The sequence below is a fragment of the Oryzias latipes genome, chromosome 9, assembly GCF_053564925.1.
Source record: "Oryzias latipes strain Hd-rR chromosome 9, Olatipes_Hd-rR_3.1".
Taxonomy (NCBI): domain Eukaryota; kingdom Metazoa; phylum Chordata; class Actinopteri; order Beloniformes; family Adrianichthyidae; genus Oryzias; species Oryzias latipes.
In genome coordinates, this window is record NC_136245.1 from 32,313,142 (window position 1) to 32,326,238 (window position 13,097).

The following is a 13,097-nucleotide window of genomic DNA, read 5'->3' on the forward strand; positions in this document are numbered from 1 at the left end:
CGAACGGATTAATTATTGCGTTCGAACGCAATAATTATTCACGTCATAAGTCATTCACGCGGATATGCTCTCTGTCCGCCGGCAAAAGCCACTTTCAGCGGTAACTTCCGTGTCTCTGTGACCCATATTCGTTGAAAAACGGAACATGAAAAACAAAAATGATCACTTTATTACTGTCTCAATGAATATAAGAAAAATATCAAAAGATTCATGATAACTAGGCTGCTTTGTCATACGATAGCTCCTGCTAGGCTACTACTAGCTCCGCCGCAGAGCTCTTTGACGTATGCCGGCATTTGGGCAACTGGCTGGTCGGTTGACAGACAGCTAATATTGTAGTTTAGGGTCGAATAGGAATAATATTATTATTATCATTGGCCAATCACCGTGTCCCTGTAACCAAGGTGTAACAACAAGACCAATGATTGGCAGCAAAGCATGCTGGGAAACGTGACGTGCTGCTATTGTTGTTATGCTACGAGCTAAAGGTAAGTGCATTAGGCGAAGCAGCCAGCTTAATATATTTTTCAGATTTTCATCGAGAAAATAACAGATCGATCATTCTTGCTTTTATTTTTACCCCTATTGAATGCTCACAGAGACACGGAAGCAGCAGCAGGAAGCGGCTTTTGCAGCAAGATGACGGAGGGCGTACCAGATGATGTGAACGTGAATACGATGGATGTTTTTGTGCTTTTTAAAATAAATAAATCTGTTTTCTAAACATCCTCCGTGTCTTCAATGCAATATAATGAGACACACACAGACAGAAATGTGAAGTTATCTGCTGTAAATCTATGACGTAAATTACTAACAGGATAAATGATCGGATAGTTAGTTAGCATGTAGCCTAATAGCCTTCGAATGTAAAGCGACTGACTGCTAAAGTTAAAAAAAACAAGTCCTGAATGTTATTATTCCTATTCGACCCTAAACTACAATATTAGCTGTCTGTCTGTCAACCGACCAGCCAGTTGCTAAAATGCCGGCATACATCAGAGAGCTCTGCGGCGGAGCTAGTAGTAGCCTAGCAGGAGCTATCGTATGACAAAGCACCCTAGTTATCATAAATCTTTTGATATTTTTCTTATATTCATTGAGACAGTAATAAAGTGATCATTTTTGTTTTTCATGTTCCTTTTTTCAACGAATGTGGGTCACAGAGACACGGAAGTTACCGCTGAAAGCGGCTTTTGCCGGCGTACAGAGAGCATATCCGCGTGAATGACTTATGACGTGAATAATTACTGCGTTCGAACGGATTAATTATTGCGTTCGCATGAGTTAATCATTTCGAGGGAACGGGATAGTATTTCGAGGGAACGCAATAGTATTTTGTGGGAACGGAATAGTATCTTGTGGGAACGGAATAGTATCTTGTGGGAACGGAATAGTATTTTGTGCGAACGAGATATTAATCTGAGGGAACAAGATATATTTTAATATCTTAATGTCAGGACAAGGGCTCCGTAATATACTGTTTTGTAAAGCAACTACAAATGGAAATGATCTCTTTTGGTTACAATCTGGTGCAAACATCTTTGCTTTTATGTATTCGTGCACTGTCCCAATAAATTCATGAACAAATAAACAAACAAACTTTTGGTCACACAGTTTTCAACTGAAACCATATTATATTGAAGTTATACAGTGAGGTCAATAAGTATTTGATCACCCTGTGATTTAGCAAGTTCTCCCACTTAGAAAACATGCAGGGGTCTAAAATTTTCATCATAGGTGCATTTCCACAGTGAGAGACAGAATCTGAAGAAACATTCAGAAATCACGTTGTACAATCTTTTTAAACAATTTATTTGTATATTACTGTGATAAACAAGTATTTGATCACCTGATTATCACATAGATTTCTGACCAGCAAAGTCCTGCTGCTCTGCTTTTAAGTTGTCCAACTCCACTCTGCTCATGATTCTAAATTAGTGGCACCTGTTTGAGGTCGTTAGATTGCATAAAGGTACCTGTGCCCCCCCACAATCAGTCAGAAGTCTAACCAACATGGGCAAAACCAAAGAGCTGTCAAAAGAAAATTGTTTAAAAAAATGGTACAACGTGATTTCTGAATTGTTTCTTCAGATTCTGTCTCTCACTGTGGAAATGCAACTATGATGAAAATTTTAGATCCCTCCATGTTTTCTAAGTGTGAGAACTTGCTAAATCACAGGGTGATCAAATACTTAATGACCTCACTGTAGTTTATCTGTAATCCATCACAGACTCTAACATATCATGAGGTTTGCATGCTGGAATTTTATTTCTGCTCTTTCTTGAATTTCCTTTCCAGAGATTAGAGCTTATCCCACATGTTCCTCTCACTGTTTCCTAGACTTGCTCTAGTTCCACAAAGACACAATAGAGTTCTAACCTTTTCTGTTCTTCTCCAGAGGCACCTTTTAACCAGATCTAGCATCTCTTCCTTGAAATTAAACCATACTGTTGCTCACAAACGCTTCTGACCTCAGCCGAGATTCCATTCATTGTGTGCTTTTATTCCTCTGTGGTTCCTGGATACTCTCACAGAATAACCTGAAATAAAGCTCTTCCTTATATTACAGAACTGATCCTGGAATTTGTGATACAAGCACCAGATTTGGCACGATGATTTTGAAGGGGATACTTGTCAAATTTACCTGATTGGCCATTTGAAAAACCAAGATGGAAGCCATCTTAAAAAAAACCCAGCTAAAATGTCCTTCCAAAGCTTTCTTTTTCTTAGAATTATGCCTACTTGGTTGACTTGAGTGGTTTTTTGTGTCTAATTATCTGGTTTTTGGCATGCTGGCTCTGCTTTTTCTAGTTTTGGAAGGTTTAGTTAGAATTTAGTTTTAGTTTTAGTAGTTATTTGTTGTTGTCTATAATGCACATGCAACAGTAAAACAATACAATTCATTCTCCCTTACCCGTCCATCCTTTCAGACTCTGGAGAGATGGAAGAAATTCTCATGTTTCACTTCTCAACATGTTTCCCTCTCTCTGCCTCTATCTCCCAAACTTCTTTCCACAACAACTTCTTTCTCTGTAAACTTTCTATCCTTTAGCCACTTGACTTGTGTCACCTGAGAAACTGTTTTTGTGCATCTTGCATTCTTTTGTTACATTTTTTAATTTCATTTGCAACAACCTTATCAGCTGCTGATGCTCTGCACTTGACTGCTGGGAAAATATTAAACAAGTGATCAGCTGTAAACAGATTATTTCAGTTACAGCCACGGCGTGCGGCTCTGCCACAGACTGGCGAGCTGTTCAGGGTGCATCCCGCCTTCAGTCAACTGTAGTGGGGATAGGCCCCAGCAGCCTGAAAGGGATTCACTGGGTTCAGGCGATGGACGGATGGATGGCAACAGCGTCTTTGCCTTTTTATCAGTTTGACTAACTAAATATTTTTTATCTGTAAAATTGTTTAATGAAAAAGAAAACACAGAAAAATAAATAAAGAGAAAAAAAGTGACTACATTTAAAACCCTTGGCTTCTCAGCAGCAGATGGAAGTTTGCCCCGGAAAGGAGAAAAGTGAAGGTTAGCTGCTGTGAGACAGAGTATGTGTCTGAATGAGAAGGGCCAAAGTGGACAAGTGAGGAAATAGGAGAAGAGATACAGAAGGTGGAGGATTTGAAGGATCTAGGGTCAGCATTCCAGAGGAACGGAGAGTGTGGAAAAGAAGTGAAGGAGCGAGTGCAGGCAGGCTGTAATGGGTGGAGAAAAGTCTCAGGTGTGGCGTGTGATAGAAGAGTTTCAGCTCAAACGAAAGGAAAGGTGTAGACCAGCCTGTTCAGTCTAGAAACAGTGGCTCTGAGGAAAGACAGGAAGCAGAGCTGGAGGTGGCAGAGATGAAAATGCCAGGGTTCTCTTTAAGTGACCGAGTTGACTAAGTTAGGAATAAGGACAGCAGAGGGACAGCATGTGTTACAGGTTAAGAGATAAAGTCAGACTGAGACGGTTTGGACATCCCAGTCAATGGGTATAAGGATGCTGAGTCTAGAGCTGTGGCAAGAGGTCTGGAGGAAGACCTAAGAGGAGGTTTATGGATGCAGACATGAAGGTAGCTGGAGGATGCAAAAGACTGGGTTAGATGGAGGAAGCTTTGTTGACCTCTAAAGGTCAAAAGGAAAATACTACAATAATATAATTTTTATTTTGCAAGTAGTAGAAATTAACATTGGATTAATTTGTAAAAATTTATTAAAACAGAAATTTTATTTCATTGCTTTTTTAACTCCAGAAACTCAAGAGCAGGTTACTCGTGATGTGAGCTGCTGCAGAGACATTTCCGTGTTATACGCTTCACATTCCGGCTACATGGAACGGGTTTAGTGTCGGAGCCCACCAAAGAATGCTTTGTCTTCGTTTCTCGGAATAATCGGGGCTTGATCTGACGCTCAAGGTGTGGATGCTGCCGCGTGGGGATGCCACTCCTTTCTGAATTTCCTTTTTCCTTGAAGGGCCTTCAGAAAGCTCTGTTGGCAGTGAGGAATGTGAGGAGAGGCTGTCGCTGCGTGCTGAGAGATGACGAGAGCCAATGGATCCATCTGCAGTTCATCTAATCGGCGCGCGCGCCTCCCTCCCAGTCGTGGCGTCTCCCATCACCGAGTGGTTATAAAGCGCCCTTGCGCGCACAGAGCCACACGCATGCCTCGTCTCTAGAGAGGCAGAGCGCGCTGCTGCGACTTGGAGACGCTTTTCTTGCTGAGAGCGCATCTGAGGCAGACGCGCAGGAGTTTTGCCCCAACTTCGCTGCAGGTTGAGAAAGCGACCGTTGTTCTCAGGGGTAAGTGCTGCTTTGGATTCCTGTTTGCTTGCTTCTTGATGGTGAAGCTGCGCATTCCGCTGGATGAGGATTGGGCTCTAGCGGATGGATGGAGCGTCTTTGAAAAGATGTATTTTGAAAAGTGTCGACAGAAAACACCCAAAATTGAAAATATAGATGCCGTTTTTAGCTTTTTTTTAATTTACTGTCTAATATTCCAGCAAAAGTGAGATCAGAAGCTGATGAACACCAAATCAGTCTTTCAAGGAACATATTTTCCTTCTTTCTTTTTGATTTTGTAAAAACGTATTTCTTCAAAACAAACTTATTTTGTAAAACAGGTTGCTGAATTCATTTCACACACCTGTGTGTCACCTTTATGCCTTTATTACACGCAAAAACTATGGATTTGGCTATAGTGGAGAGAGATAAAGTTTAGATATTTTACGTGTGTTTTGATCTCTGAACGAAATAAAAATCCTTCGTTTGCAGAAGAAAAAAAATCAAATTTTATCTATAAGAATAATGAGAAAATGTATTCGCCAAACTGCTAGAAAATGACTGATTTTCATGGCGATGCTGTGCAACATGTGCGCAAAAACAGAGGTTACTTGAACAGAAAATTGTGATATTTTTTTTAAAGTTAAGTAAATGTTCTAGTTTAACTTTATGGTGACATCTGTCAATCAGTAATATGTGGTTCTAATTAAGAATACGTTTGGTCTTAATTAGAACCGATCTCTATTATTGATTACATAATGTTTTAGACCGCGTAAACATGATTCTTGATTTATGCAACCACATATCGTCTGTAACCTTTATCAAAGCAGGCTGGCTTTCGGTTCTGCTGCTCTTTAATGTTAAATATTCATATCAAGACCGTTAACTCATTCAGGGAAAACAAGCAGATCTTCCTGGCTTTTCACGCGCTTCTCCCTCATTTTTATGCATCCGGTTCTGCTTCTCCCGGAGGATTGACAGGTTCCAGAAGAACGCCTGGAGGAGTTTCTTTTCCTGCACCTTAGTTCACGTAATACTTCCGAATGACTGCTGCTTTTCCCTATAGCTGTGAACTGTAGAGCTGCCCCCTTTAATGTTTCACTTCACTCGAAGTATCAGCGCGTGCCCTGTAAAAGCAGATTCAAACATTCTTAACAATGAAAATCAGCTTCAATTTGAAAAAAAAAGAAAAAGAAAAACATGATTTCTTTCTCTGTGTGGCCCACACACGCACGTGCGCACTGTGTTGAATCCTGAGCGCTGACCTTGGTGCTGAATTATTCCTGCCGCGCTCCTGCAGAGCGGGCTCTTCTGACACGCGGCGCCACCCACGCGACCAGATGTAATGATTTTTAAGCACTAACTTGGCCGTTTGGTGGCTGTTGTGAACCTGTAAGAATTAAACAACAGCGAATCTTTTGATTCTGGTTGGTTTGTTTGCTTTTAAAAACTGCAACAAGCTTTAAACAATAATCTCAACAATTCCTTAACCTGACGCTGAAACCATTGTTTTCTATTTTATGAATCAAGTCATGCAATTTCTTTGCTGGTGTTAAAAGATGCCTTTAGATGAAGCCTGAATTCAATGTAAGTGTCATCTGAGATTAGCTATCTTAGATCCTGTACTTGTCAGTGAGGCTTGTTTTGCTGTTGATACCCCACTCATCTTTAACAGTTGTTTACTGTCAGTTTTACTAATTCTTTGTGGGAAAATATATTGTGAATATCCATGTTTGAGGATACTTATCTGTTAGACAAAATGAAGTCACTGGGGAGCAGTTGCCATAAAAGATGGAGGGGAATGGGTTTGGATGACAACATTTTGCATCTGCAGCTCCATAGAACATGGTGTTCAGTGTAACATAACCTCCCCAAACTCTCATAATGACTCATACACAGTTTTGAGTGATGATAAATCAACATCTATAAGTGCTGATTTGTCCCATTGCCTCTCTTTTCCTTTTTGTGTGTGTGTGTGTTTTAGAAACGTCCCTGAGGACCTCCTATCATCCAAGCACATGCAATCCCAGACAGGCACGATGCAAGAGTCTGAGCCCACGGTCTGCCAGCTGCAGCCTAATATAATCTCAGTTCGCCTTTTCAAGAGGAAGGTTGGAGGTTTGGGCTTTCTGGTGAAGCAGAGAGTGTCCAAACCACCTGTCATCGTGTCAGACCTTATTCGCGGTGGAGCAGCAGAGGAGTGTGGCCTGGTGCAGGTGGGCGACATTGTCCTGGCTGTCAACAACAAGCCTCTGGTGGACCTTTCCTATGAACGGGCCCTGGAGACGCTGAAGAACGTGTGTCCAGAGAGCCATGCAGTTCTCATCCTGCGCGGGCCAGAGGGCTTCACCACCCACCTGGAGACCACCCTGTCTGGAGATGGGCGCCAGCGCACAGTCAGGATCACGCGGCCCACCATCCCGCCCTCAAAGTCCTATGATCAGTGGTCCCCTCTGAGCGCTTACAGCCCCGGGCAGCAGCCCAACAAAGAGTCCCAGCTTCGAGCCATCGAGAACCTGTCCTCTCCCTCCATCACCCTCCTGCAGAAGGGAGTTGTGCAAAGCCAGGACCCCCTGCTGACCAAGGATGGGGGTCGTGGAGGTGTCCTGTGCAACGGGATGGAGGAGAACAACGATCTGCTTAAAGAGATTGAGCCAGTTCTTCGGCTGATCAAAAACAGCAAAAAGGAAATGAGCGGAGAGGGACAGAGGAAAGCTATGAGAAAGGATGCAGAGATCCAAGTGGCATGGTAATTCATCTCCACATTACTCTGTATTTTGACACAATGAATTGAACAAGACACAATCAGGTCCCTCCAGAACGAGTTTATTGGCTACTGCAGGGCCTCGCACCTGGCCCTGTGACCTAAAGCTTAATTATTCACTTCACTGGCCAGCAGAACAACCTGACACATCTGCTGAGCAACAGGCATTACACCCCAGCTGTCATTCCTGACTCATTATGCAGCGGTTAGTAATTGCATGGAAAATCTAAAATACTATTTGCAAATTTGTCGACTGCTTTTCCCTAATAACTCAAGCAGCTTTGACAATTGAGTTAAATGTCTGATAACAGTCGGACAGGTTTTCACGCTCATTACGAAGCTCAGCACTGTTGCAGCTGCTTGTTAGGACTGAAGATGTCAAAGAATGTTTTCATTTGCATGAGGCCGCGACGTCTGCATTCATTCCAGGATGCTTTTTTTTTCTCCAACTGTCGGAAAACGCTGGATGTCGGCCCTGGTGTCAGTTAGTCATTACAAAAGCTGAATATGTTCTTTCATCAGCTTGGAGGGTCCAGTTTGCTTTTAGCTGTAGCAGTCTCTGACAAATTATTAAAAAGGTGTGAGTTTCTCAATGCTTCATCGCAGAGATGTAACAAAGGATGTATTTCCTGTGACTTAGAAATGCTGCACTTTGATTACTTGTATTTTTTTCATTGGTTTTGGGAGCTGGAATCACAAGGCTTTTCAGCAGGAGACCATATTCCATCCTAAGCTTTATTTAAAACCCTCTGCACTGTCGATATCGCCATCTGCCATTTCACTCCCACAACCAAAAGAAATGCGATCCAGGCTGCGGTCTGTAGAGATCAAATTTGTCATCCTTGACTAACGTATGCACATCCTTGTGTACTTCATTCATATAAATTGAGTGAATTGTTGCTTTTCGGAGAAATAAATAGAGGGATACATAAAAATGGATCCTTCTGAGGTGTTGCAAAATGAGGATTTTTGCTTTAGCTTGTAAGTGGCCTCACTTTTATTTGATCTGAAGTAAATTAAGGGAGAAATAAATGTTTTAAATGTGAAAATGTAAACTTTAGGAGGCCATTGTGGCTTTTTACATTTGATGAAACAGATAAGCTTTTTTTTAAATATTTCATTATTTTAAAGGTGAAACTGAAAAAAATACCAGAAAAATGAGTTTTTGCACTTTATTTTTCTTTTCCACTCAATGATCTGAAGTTCAAGAGATCAAAATAAATAATAAAAAGAAACACCTTATTTCTTGCTTTTAAACAGTTTCTTCTTTTTTTTTTAGCTACAGGAGTTCAGTGTAACATGAATCAAATCAAACTGCTTTCATACTTTGAGCAGCCCAAAGCCCATAACAGTTAAAACAAACAGAAAAACAAACTAAAAAAAGGTATAGCCTCAAAAGTTTAAATCCAGTTCTTCCATAGCTATTTACAAACATGAAGTGTGCATGCTTTATTCAGTAAAGGGTGTTTTTTCTCTTACAGTTTGGCACAGTCATGCATATGTGATCATAGTATGAAGAAAGAAAAATCTTCCCAAACCTAAATTCATCACTGAGAAATTCTTTAAAGTATAAACCATTTTGAAAATCGTTTTTTTTCCCACATTTGCAAAGTTGTTCTTTCATATTCTATATATATTGTAAAAATAGAGGTTGTCTTGACTTTGTTTTTGAAGGAGAAACAGTTTTGCTTCAGCGGTCTGAGGCAGAAGACGCTCGGCTTCAGTCTGATGCCAAGCAAAACGTGCAACTTCTCCCATTGTTTCTCCATGTTTAGGCTCCACCTCCAAACTGTGGGGAGGAATATGCTCCGGCAAATTGCAGCCATAACGAGATAAAATGCTTGTGAGGATTTACAGTTAGCAGGGACACGTGCTCGTGGGAGTGTGTGTGAAAGCGGGCGAGATGTGTGTGTGTGGGCGGTTTTGATTGGAGCGATGCAGACTTTGAGATGAGTTTACTGTATTTGGTTCAGCATGGTGGCAGCACACACACACACACACACACACACCCACACACACACACACACACACACACACACACACACACACACCTCCCCCACCTCATTCAGTCTCTGGGGATAATATAATCACAGCTCGGAGGGAGATCTCTCACTTTTCATATCGTGTGCTTCTCGTCTTCATGGGCTGAGTGGCAACAGTTTGAACCGCATAATCCTGATCTATCATGTGCTCAGCTGTGAACTTGATTTCGGTTCAGACAACAGATCAGCTTTTGAAAAACATCAGAATGAGATCAGTTTACAACTAAATCTGGGATCATTCTGTCTGTTTGCAGGTGAGAGTTTATTGACCCTCCATGTCCAAAAGAACAGGCGTTCTGCTTCAGCACTAATCGCTTTCTTTGGTCTGAAGTAGAAAAATGTGCAGAAGCTTTATAAGTGGTAAAGTGTTATGGGATTCACCAGCATTTTTAAGAGTTAAAAGACTCACTCTGATGAAAATTGGGTTTTCAGAGTTATTACCTGAGATTTTTCTGACGGTAAAGATCATCTATTAAGAACAGACGGCTCAAAACTAAATTTCTGGGATTTTTTTTTATTCAAATCGTTTGGTGAAAAGCTCCCTGCCCTGCTCCATTCTGATGCATCTACCTGCAGACAAACGAATCCACGCACGTCTTTGTGTTCCTCGTCTGAGCTGGAATCTGGATCAAAACTGTACAGCTTGATAGCTCCAATATTGCTCATTTATTTTACACCAGTAATGGTAGGTTGGGGATGTGAGGGGCTGTAAGCTGGTAGGAGAGTGTGCAAACGGGTGGATGATGGGAAGTGGGGACAGGGTTGCTCTGCACCAGCAGTCCTGCACACAACTCAGGGGTGAATTTCTAATCAACTCCTCCTAGAAAATGACAAGGTTTTTGAATTTTGACTTAAAAAACTGCATCATAATAAATAAAAGACCACTGGGAACACTTTGAAAATAGATCAAAAGATGATCAGAGAATTGTTGCCTCTTTCATACACTTCTGGTTGCCGTTTCATGGTCATTTTGGGGATTGGGGTAGTAAAATGGTTTCACCAGACAGACTTTTATTTCTCTCTCCCAGGGAACCCAGCGTTGGCAACGGCTCGGTCCCCCAGCTGCCACCAGACAACGACAGACAGCTGGAAAAGATACAAGAGGTGCCCAACAAAGCTGACAACAAGGTAAAAAACAAACGCAGCCTCACATGTTTATGCGAACATCCATCAAACAGTCAATCAACTTTATGAATGAAGCCCTTGCTAAAACCAAAGCAACCAAAGGTCTACAAGTATGTAAAAAATGTAACCCATAGAAAATGAAACTCTAAACAATAAAATACAATAAAAGAATCGGAGACAATAAAAGCTAACAGGCTTTGCTTCCACATTCTGATCACTGGAGTTGAAAGACACAGTTTGTAAAAGTCATCGAGGGGGGAGACCATTCCAAAGTTTAGGAGCTCCAGCTGAAAAGGGTCCCTGGTCACAAACAGAGTCCTGGGAATCACTGAGAGCCTCTGATCAACGATGATAATGCAAGAGTTTGGAAAGATGAAGAGGTGCCAGACCACTCAAACATTTCAAAAAGTGAAATCTTAAAGAGACAGGCGGTGAGGAGAGGGTCCTCGTTAGAAGGCGGGGAGCTGAATTTTGAAGGCGGCGGAGCAAAAACTGGTTGGTTCTACAGTACACTGAGTTAACCAAGTCCAGTCTGGAAAAGATAAAAGCAGGAATCACTTGTTCTAGGGCATCATAAGGGAGATATAGCTTGACTTGACTGAGATTGAAAGTGTTTGTCAAAACATGAAAAATCAGGTTTTTTTTTCTCAAATCTAAAAGCTTTTGTAACTTAAGCCACTTATTACACCCACATATCTGTGCTGCGTTTTGATCCTATCATTCAGGAATTAGTCCGCTCCAGCAGCAAGCCGCCTTTAAATCCGGCTTTGGTCCGAGGTCTGAGAGTCTTTGATGGGAATAAATGTTCTAATCTCTACATGGTTCCCATTTTCTTTTCACCTCCGACGTCTCTCCGCTGTCATAAAAGGGAGCGGACTGGATGGAGTGATAACACAAATCCCCCAGAATTCCCAGCAGCTGCAGATCTTACTCCCGCTGAAACACTCAATGCCCCCCCATCTGCGTATAGGCCCCTGTGTGACAAAAGGACAAAGTCGGAGTTTTGGGTGACACTTCCTTGAACTCTTTCAAGCTGATATAATTTTGATTGTTTTCAGCTTAATCAAATTAATCAGACTTGGTTAGTCTAATTTCTTTATTTGATCATTTTAATAAATCAATATCTTACAAAAATGTTTATCTATTGTCCTCACAGTTTTTGGACATTGATTCCTTTCAGTTGATTAGCAGTGAAATGGAGCTCTAGGATTGGTTGTTTCCCATAATTTAAAATACAAATTGCACCAGCAAATTATTCTTCCTTTCTGCTTCCTCCAAATAATCACATCTGAAAGCCAAGTTTTACAAATTTTACTCACTTTTTAGGGCATATTAGTCCGGTCAAATAAACCGTGCCAATTCAAAACAAAATTACCCTAAATAAAAACAAAATTAGCATTAAATTCAAATTCAAAAGGTGGCTGCAGCTCCAACATCTCTCCAAAGGGGCAGTCTTTTTATTTTTTGTGCAGCCGGCTTTAAAGTCTTAGAATAAATGTTGGAGCTGGTGATTTATATGAATTTTAAAACTGCAGGAAAATTTAAAATGAAAACAAGTCACATGTTTAACAAATTATTTTCTGACTTGAAGACTTTTGGAGTAAAAATCATGCAAAATTGATAATCGTAAAAAAAAGGGGGCCCTAAGGCAGAACCTTGAGGTGCCCCGGAAAGTTAAAATCCAAAGCATCTTAACCCTTGTGCTATCTTAGATGACCCCACCCTTACATTGACGTGTTCTCCCTACCATGACAAAGGTGGATAAAGGTGGAAAGATTTCATGTAATCCATGGACACCAGTGAAGATCACAAATCATGGAAGAAAAAAGGTTCAGTGAACTGTCTAGAGAGGTCTGGATGACCCAACTCCCAATGGTAAATTGCCTAAGGTAGCACAAGGGTTAAGACCGATCAAGCCTTCCTAGGAGTTAGTCTACAGGAAAAATCTGGATGTTTTTGCTCAGTTAGAATGAGCCGTTTGTTTGCATTAGTTTGAGCCTCCAACTTATTTTATCTCAGAAAATGTTTTACTGCAGAGAGCAAACACGTAGAAACAGAAAACATCTATTTAAAATCCAGCAAATGTGAACCAAAAAAATAACCGTAAATGTGTCAGCAATGATTTTGCATTTTATTCAGGAATGTGGGGGACGAGCTTACTGTCTGTGTGATTCATGCTTCCAACATCTGATTCATTTTTCTCTGAATGTCCTGGACTGTTTGTTTAAACAATTATGAACTAGAATTTTTTTCCACTCACAAATGCATATTTTACCCAATTAATGAAAAACAGCAGGAAAGAATTAGAAACCAGGGGCCTCATTTATAAACGTTGCGTACGCACAAAAGAAGGCGTACGCCACTCTCTACGCAATAGTTGAGATTTATAAAAAGCAAACTTGACGGGA

The 13,097-nt window shown here is 41.0% G+C and overlaps 1 protein-coding gene across 4 annotated transcripts in view; it reads left to right on the forward strand.

The window, feature by feature from the left end:
- Window positions 1–13,097, forward strand: part of nos1 (nitric oxide synthase 1 (neuronal)) — an 81,474-nt gene that overhangs the window by 14,857 nt on the left and 53,520 nt on the right. Inside the window, exons 1-3 of one of the 4 annotated variants that reach the window (XM_023958052.2) lie at window positions 3,786–4,779; window positions 6,743–7,507; window positions 10,593–10,692. In XM_023958052.2, coding sequence (XP_023813820.1) covers window positions 6,777–7,507; window positions 10,593–10,692 — 831 coding nt within the window. In that variant the 5' untranslated portion in view covers window positions 3,786–4,779; window positions 6,743–6,776. 4 annotated transcript variants of the gene reach the window in all.